This window comes from Mobula birostris, chromosome 5 (assembly GCF_030028105.1).
Source record: "Mobula birostris isolate sMobBir1 chromosome 5, sMobBir1.hap1, whole genome shotgun sequence".
Lineage (NCBI taxonomy): Eukaryota > Metazoa > Chordata > Chondrichthyes > Myliobatiformes > Myliobatidae > Mobula > Mobula birostris.
Genome location: NC_092374.1, coordinates 209,020,479 through 209,029,337, shown reverse-complemented (window position 1 = coordinate 209,029,337; position 8,859 = coordinate 209,020,479). Strand labels below are relative to the sequence as shown.

Here is an 8,859-nt window from a genome sequence, read left to right as displayed (position 1 = left end):
GGATGACAAGTTATTTCCGAGTCATGGGGACATGACTTTTGGTGGGCGAGCCCTGCTTGACATGGCTCATGTTTTTCCTGCTCTCTGTGTAAGCTGCTTGTTTGGGTTACCGTTGAAGTTCAGAACCGGGAGATATGTGTCCCATCCAGTGGGGATGAACGGATTCAGGGGAGGTTCCTCTGGTGAGGGACACTAAGGTTGGGGCTTTTGAGAGGGGAGAAGAGAGAAGATGCCGGAGAGGAGAAATCGGAGGAGTTGACCCAGAGTGGGGCCGGGATTCGATGAGGTCTGGGGAGATCGAGGAGGATCAGCGAAGGGGAAACCGTGAGCTCCAACTTGTGCACGTTAAACTGCTTCATTTAAAATGGGCCCTTCTTCTTTCCTTTATTTTTTCTTTACTAACCCTTTAGTTAAATTACGAATTATAAAGTTAGATCTTTTAATTTTATGTGGTGTACCCTCTGTTATTTCATGGTACTGATTTGTAACAGGGTAACAAATCACGCAGCATTCACAGAAACGGGGATTTGAGGGACGTACACTTCAATGTCACACATTTGGTGGGGTGGGAGGGTGAATTCCCCAGACTTGCCCAGATTTGCACAGATGTGGTCCCAACACCGACCCCTGTGGAACACCACTAGTCACTGGCAGCCAACCAGACTAACATCCTTTTATTCCCATTCGCTGCCTTCTTCCAATCAGCCAATGCTCTAAACGTGTTAGTAAATTTCCCGTATTACCATGGGCTCTTAAATTGGTAAGCAGCCTCATGTGTGGCACCTTGTCAAAGGCCTTCTGAAAGTCCAATGGCATAGGTTGAAAAAGGGAAGAGGTCCTGAAAGCAGAGTACAGGGAATGAGGAAGGAAGCCTTCCTGCCTGTCCTTTCGTTACAAGGTACATTCTTTGATGTTAGGCTCCCAACTATGACCTTCTTTCAGCCACGTCCCAGTGATGCCCACACCATCATACTGACTGATCTCTAAATGTGCCACACATTCATCCACCTTATCCTGAATGCTACACGCATTGAGGTACAGCATCTTCAGTCCTGCATACTTTATCCGTTTGAATTTTACCACTGTGTCACAATTTAACTCTTTGCTCTGTCTGCATTTGTACCCAATCACTGGCTGGCCCTTCTTTACATTTGTGTTACACCCAGCATCTACTTGTAAACCTGTTGGCTGATCCTCAGCTCTATCATCCCGGTTCCCATCTCCCTGCCATATTAGTTTAAACCACTCCCAATGGCTCTCGTAAACCTGCCGGCAAAAATATTGGTCCTCCCACATTCAAGTGCAATCCATCCCTTCTGTATATTTCCTACCTGTCCCAGAAGAGGTTCCAATGATCAAGAAATCTGAAATCCTGCCCCGTACTCCAATTCTTCACTGCATTTATCTGCCATCTCATTCCATTCGTATCCTCACTACTGTGGCACAGGCAGCAATCCTGAGGTTACTACCTTTGAGATCCTACCTCTCAGCTTACTTCCTCACTCCCTGTAATCTGCTTTCAGGACTTCTTCCCTTTTAAGACCCTAAGACATAGGGGAAGAAGCAGGCCATTTGGTCCATCAAGTCTACTCCACCATTGAATCATGGGATGATCCAATTCTTGCAGTCATCCCCTACTCCCCTGCCTTCTCCCCATACCCTTTGATACCCTGGCTAATGAAGAACCTATCTATCTCTGCCTTAAATGCACTCTATGACTTGGCCTCCACAGCCGCTTGTGGCAACAAATTCCACAGATTTACCACCCTCTGACTAAAGTAATTTTTCTGCGTTTAAATGGATACACTTCAATCCTGAAGTCGTGCCCTCTTGTCCTAGATTCCTTTACCATGGGAAATAACTTTGCCATATCTAAGCAACACACATAAGAGTTGCTGGTGAATGCAGCAGGCCAGGCAGCATCTCTAGGAAGAGGTGCAGTCGACGTTTCAGGCCGAGACCCTTTGTCAGGACTAACTGAAAGGTCTCGGCCTGAAATGTCGACTGCACCTCTTCCTAGAGATGCTGCCTGGCCTGCTGCGTTCACCAGCAACTTTTATGTGTGTTGCTTGAATTTCCAGCATCTGCAGAATTCCTGTTGTTTACCATATCTAATCTGTTCAGGCCTTTTAACATTCGGAATGTTTCTATGAGATACCCCCTTATTACCCTGAACTCCAGGGAATACAGCCAAAGAGCTACTAGACGGTCCTTATACGGTAACCTTTTCATTCCTGGAATCATTCTTGTGAATCTTCTGTGAATCCTCTCCAATGTCAGTATATCCTTTCTAAAATAAGGAGCCCAAACTGCACACAATACTCCAAGTGTGGGCTCACGAGTGCCTTATAGAGCCTCAACATCGCATTCCTGCTCTTATATTCTATACCTCTAGAAATGAATGCCAACATTGCATTCGCCTTCTTCACCACCGACTCAACCTGGAGGTTAATCCTTACGGTATCCTGCACAAGGACTCCCAAGTCCCTTTGCATCTCTGCATTTTGAATTCTCTCCCCATCTAAATAATAGTCTGCCTGTTTATTTCTTCCAGCAAAGTGCATGACCATACACTTTCCAACATTGTATTTCATTTGCCACTTCTTTGCCCATTCCCCTAAACTATCTCAGTCTCTCTGCAGGCTCTCTGTTTCCTCAACACTACCCCCCTCCACCTATCTTTGTATCATCGGCAAATTTAGCTACAAATCCATTAATCCCATTAATCCAAATCATTGACAAGCATTGTAAAAAACAGCGGTCCCAACACAGACCCCTGTGGAACTCCACTGGTAACAGGCAGCCAACCAGAATAGGATCCCTTTATTCGCACTCTCTGTTGGCCGCCGATCAGCCAATGCTCCACCATGCAAGCAGCTTCCCTGTAATTCCTTGGGCTGTTAGTTTGCTAAGCAGCCTCACGTGTGGCACCTTGCCAAAGGCCTTCTGAAAATCTAAGTATACCACATCTACTGCATTTCCTTTGTTTACTCTGCTTGTAATTTAGAAACAAAAAAACTACAGCACCATACAGGCCCTTCAGCCCACAATGCTGTGCCAAACATGTACTTACTTTAGAAATTACCCCGGGTTACCCATAGCCCTCTATTTTTCTAAGCTCCATGTACCTATCCAGGAGTCTCTTAAAAGACCCTATCGTATCCACCTCCACCACCGTCGCTGGCAGCCCATTCCACACACCCACCACCCTCTGCGTAAAAAACTTACCCCTGACATCTCCTCTGTACCTACTTCCATGCACCTTAAAACTGTGCCCTCTCGTGTTAGCCATTCCAGCGCTGGGAAAAAAACCTCTGATTATCCACATGATCAATGCCTCTCATCATCTTGTACACCTCTATCAGATCACCTCTCATCCTCCGTCGCTCCAAACAGAAAAGGCTGAGTTCACTCAACCTGCTTTCATAAGGCAAGCTCCCCAATACAGGCAACATCTTTGTAAATCTCCTCTGCACCATTCCTATGGTCTTAACATCATTTCTGTAATGAGGTGACCAGAACTGAGCACAGTGCTCCAAGTGGGGCCTGACCAGGGTCCTATAAAGCTGTAACATTACCGCTCGGCTCTTAAACTCAATCCCACAATTGACGAAGGCCAATGCACTGTAAGCCTTCTTAACCACAGAGTCAACCTGCACAGCAGCTTTGAGTGTCCCAAGATCCCTCTGATCCTCCACACTGCCAAGAGTCTCACCATTAATACTACATTCTGCCATCATATTTGACCTATCAAAATGAACCACCTCAGACTTATCTGGGTTGACCTCCATCTGCTATTGCTCAGACTAGTTTTGCACCCTATCGATGACCTGCTGTAAACTCTGACAGCCTTCCACACTATCCACAACACCCCCAACAACAGCAAATTTACTAACCCATCCCTCCAGTTCCTCATCTAGGTCATTTATAAAAATCTCGAAGAGAAGGGGTCCCAGAACAGATCATGGAGGCACTGCACTGGTGACCGAACTCCATGCAGAATACGATCTGTCTACAACCACTCTTTGCCTCCTCTGATTAAGCCAATTCTGGATCCACAAAGCAAGGTCTCCTTGGATCCCATGCCTCCTTACTTTCTCAATCAGCCTGTCATGGAATACCTTATCAAATGCCTTGCTGAAATTCATATACGCTACATCTACCGCTCTTCCTTCATCAATGTGTTTTTGTTTCACATTCTCAAAAAAATTCATTCAGGCTTGTAAGGCACGACCTGCCCTTGACAAAGATATGCTGACTATTCCTAATCATATTATGCCTCTCCAAATGTTCATAAATCCTGCCTCTCAGAATCTTTACCATGTACAGTCCAAACACTGAAGTAAAACTCACTGGATTTTAATTTCCTGGGCTATCTCCAATCCCTTTCTTGAATGAGGGAAAAACATCTGCAGCCCTCCAATTCTCCAGAAACTCTCCCGTCCCCATTGATGATGCAAAGATCATTGCCAGAGGCTCAGCAATATCTCCCTCGCCTCCCACACTAGCCTGCCGTACATCTCTTCTGGTCCCAGAGGCTTATCTAAATTGATGCTTTCCAAAAGCAGTGAAGAAGGCTAATGGAATGTTGGCCTTTATTACAAAGGGAATTGAGTACAACAGCAAGGAAATCCTTTTGCATTTGTACAGGGCCCTGGTGAGACCACACCTGGAGTATTGTGTGCCGTTTTGGTCTCCAGGGTTAAGGAAGGACATCCTGGCTGTGGAGGAGGTGCAGCGTAGGTTCACTAGGTTAATTCCTGGGATGTCCGGACTGTCTTACGCAGAGAGGTTAGAGAGACTGGGCTTGTACACACTGGAATTAAGGAGATTGAGGGGGGATCTGATTGAGACATATAAGATTATTAAGGGATTGGACAAGATAGAGGCAGGAAATATGTTCCAGATGCTGGGAGAGTCCAGTACCAGAGGGTATGGTTTAAGAATAAGGGGTAGGTCATTTAGGACTGAGTTGAGAAGGAACTTCTTCTCCCAGAGAGTTGTGGAGGTGTGGAACGCGCTGCCTCAGAAGGCAGTGGAGGCCATTTCTCTGGATGCTTTCAAGAAGGAGCTAGATAGGTATCTTATGGATAGGGGAATCAAGGGTTATGGAGACAAGGCAGGAACCGGGTATTGATAGTAGATGATCAGCCATGATCTCAGAATGGCGGTGCAGGCTCGAAGGGCCGAATGGTCTACTTCTGCACCTATTGTCTATTGTCTGAAAGCTCTTTCTTCATGACTATATGCTCAAGCTTTTCAATCAGCTGTAAGTCATCCCTACAATTGCCAAGATCCTTTTCTGTAGTGAATACTGAAGCAAAATATTCATTAAGTACCTCAGCCATCTCCTTCGGTTTCATACACATTTTAACACTGTCACACTTGATTGGCCCTATTCTCTCATGTCTTATCCTCTTGCTCTTCACATACTTGTAGAATGCCTTTGAGTTTGCTTTATTCCTGCTTGTCAAGGCCTTCTCATGGTCCTTTCAGTCTCTCCTAATTTCATTCTTCGGCTCCTTCCTGCTAAACTTATAATCTCCTGGATCTCTATCATTACTTAGTTTTTTGAACCTTTCGTAAGCTTTTGTTTTCTTCTTGACTGAATTTTCAACTGCCTTTGTACACCACAGTTCCTGTACCCTACTATCCTTTCCCTGTCTCATGAGAACATACCTATGCAGAATGCCACGCAAATATCCCCTGAACATTAGCCACATTTTTGCCTCACATTTCCCTGAGAACTTCAGTTCGCAATTTATGCTTCCAGTTTCCTGCCTGATAGCTTCATAGTTCCCTTACTCCAAATAAACGCTTTCCTAACTCATCTGTTACTATCCCTCTCCAATGTGAGAGTAAAGGAGATAGAATTGTGATCACTATATCCAAAATGCTCTCCCACTGAGAGATCTGACACCTGACCAGGTTCATTTCCCAATACCAGATCAAGTACAGCCTCTCCTCTTGTAGGCTTATCTACGTAATGTGCCAGGAAACCTTCCTGAACACACCTAAAAAAATCCATCCCATCTAAACCCCTCACTCTGGGAGAAGCCAATCAATATTTGGAAAATTAAAATCTCCCACCATGACAACAGTGTTATTACTACACCTGTCTCTGTTACTATCAGGTGGTCAATAAAAAACACCCAGTAGAGTTATTGACCCCTTCCTGTTTCCAACTTTCACCCACAGAGACTCCGTAGACAACCCCTCCATGGCATCCACCTTTTCTGCAGCCGTGACACTATCTCTGATCAACAGTGCCACGCCCCCACCTCTTTCGCCTCCCTCCCTGTCCTTCCTGAAACATCTAAAGCTGGCACTCGAAGTAACCGTTCCTGTCCCTGAGCCATCCAAGTCTCTGTAATGGCCACCACATCATAGCTCCAAGTACTGATCCACGCTCTAAGCTCATCCGCTTTGTTCATGATGCTTCTAAAATAGATACATCTCAAACCATTGGTCTGAGCACATCCCTTCCTTATCACCTGCCTATCCTCCCTCTCACACTGTCTCCAAGCTTTGTCCATATGTGAGCTTTCCTCTGTCTCTTCAGTTCAGTTCCCAACCCCCAGCAATTCTAGTTTAGACTCTCCCCAGTAGCCTTAGCAAACCTCCCCGCTAGGATATTGGTCCCCCTGCGAATCAAGTGCAACCGATCCTTTTTGTACAGGTGACGCCTGCCCCAAAAGAGGTCCCAATGATCCAGAAATCTGAATCCCTGCCCCCTGCTCCAGTCCCTCAGCCACACATTTATCCTCCACCTCACTCCATTCCTAGACTCACCGTTGCGTAGCACAGGCAGTAATCCCGAGATTACTACCTTTGAGGTCCTGCTTCTCACCTTTCTTCCGAACTCCCTGCAGTCTGTTTTCAGGACCTCCTCCCTTTTCCTACCTATGTCGTTGGTAACAATATGTACCACGACCTCTGGCTGTTCACTTTCCCACTTCAGGATATCGTAGACGCGATCAGAAACATCCCAGACCCTGGCACCAGGGAGGCAAACTACCATCCGTGTTTCTTTCCTGCATCCACAGAATCGCCTGACTGACCCCCTAACTATAGAGTCTATTATCACTACCGCCTTCTTCCTTTAATTAGGAAGGGGAAAAAGATTATGAGAGAAAACTGGCAGGGAACATAAAAACTGACTGTAAAAGCTTTTATAGATATGTGAAAAAAAAAGATTGGTTAAGACAAATGTAGGTCCCCTACAGACAGAAACAGGTGAATTCATTATGGGGAGCAAGGACATGGCAGACCAATTGAATAATTACTTTGGTTCTGTCTTCACTAAGGAGGACATAAATAATCTTCCAGAAATAGTAGGGGACAGAGGGTCCAGTGAGATGGAGGAACTGAGGGAAATACATGTTAGTAGGGAAGTGGTGTTAGGTAAATTGAAGGGATTGAAGGCAGATAAATCCCCAGGGCCAGATGGTCTGCATCCCAGAGTGCTTAAGGAAGTAGCCCAAGAAATAGTGGATGCATTAGTGATAATTTTTCAAAACTCTTTAGATTCTGGACTAGTTCCTGAGGATTGGAGGGTGGCTAATGTAACCCCACTTTTTAAAAAAGGAGGGAGAGAGAAACCAGGGAATTATAGACCGGTTAGCCTAACATCGGTGGTGGGGAAACTGCTGGAGTCAATTATCAAAGATGTGATAACAGCACATTTGGAAAGTGGTGATATCATCGGACAAAGTCAGCATGGATTTGTGAAAGGAAAATCCTGTCTGACGAATCTCATAGAATTTTTTGAGGATGTAACTAGTAGAGTGGATAGGGGAGAACCAGTGGATGTGGTATATTTGGACTTTCAAAAGGCTTTTGACAAGGTCCCACACAGGAGATTAGTGTGCAAACTTAAAGCACACGGTATTGGGGGTAAGGTATTGATGTGGATAGAGAATTGGTTGGCAGACAGGAAGCAAAGAGTGGGAATAAACGGGACCTTTTCAGAATGGCAGGCAGTGACTAGTGGGGTACCGCAAAGCTCAGTGCTGGGGCCCCAGATGTTTACAATATATATTAATGACTTGGATGAGGGAATTAAATGCAGCATCTCCAAGTTTGCGTATGACACGAAGCTTGGGGGAGGATGCTAAGAGGATGCAAGGTGACTTGGATAGGTTAGGTGAGTGGGCAAATTCATGGCAGATGCAATTTAATGTGGATAAATGTGAAGTTATCCACTTTGGTGGCAAAAACAGGAAAACAGATTATTATCTGAATGGTGGCTGATTAAGAAAAGGGGAGGTGCAACGAGTCCTGGGTGTCATTATACACCAGTCATTGAAAGTGGGCATGCAGGTACAGCAGGCGGTGAGAAAGGCGAATGGTATGCTGACATTTATAGTGAGAGGATTCGAGTACAGGAGCAGGGAGGTACTACTGCAGTTGTACAAGGCCTTGGTGAGACCACACCTGGAGTATTGTGTGCAGTTTTGGTCCCCTAATCTGAGGAAAGACATCCTTGCCGTAGAGGGAGTACAAAGAAGGTTCACCCGATTGATTCCTGGGATGGCAGGACTTTCATATGATGAAAGGCTGGATGAACTAGGCTTATACTCGTTGGAATTTAGAAGATTGAGGGGGGATCTGATTGAAACATATAAAATCCTAAAGGGATTGGACAGGCTAGATGCAGGAAGATTGTTCCCGATGTTGGGGAAGTCCAGAACAAGGGGTCACAGTTTGAGGATAAAGGGGAAGCCTTTTAGGACCGAGATGAGGAAAAACTTCTTCATACAGAGAGTGGTGAATCTGTGGAATTTTCTGCCAGAGGAATCAGTTGAGGCCAGTTCATTGGCTATATTTAAGAGGGAGTTAGATATGGCCCTTGTGGCT

The 8,859-nt window shown here is 45.4% G+C and overlaps 1 protein-coding gene across 1 annotated transcript in view; it reads left to right on the top strand.

The window, feature by feature from the left end:
* Positions 1 to 259: 259 nt before the first annotated feature.
* Positions 260 to 8,859, top strand: part of LOC140198335 (coxsackievirus and adenovirus receptor homolog) — a 298,796-nt gene continuing 290,196 nt past the window's right edge. The window contains exon 1 of the mRNA XM_072259432.1: positions 260 to 324. Within this exon, the coding sequence (XP_072115533.1) occupies positions 282 to 324 (43 nt within the window). The 5' untranslated portion in view covers positions 260 to 281. The remainder of the gene's footprint in view (positions 325 to 8,859) is intronic.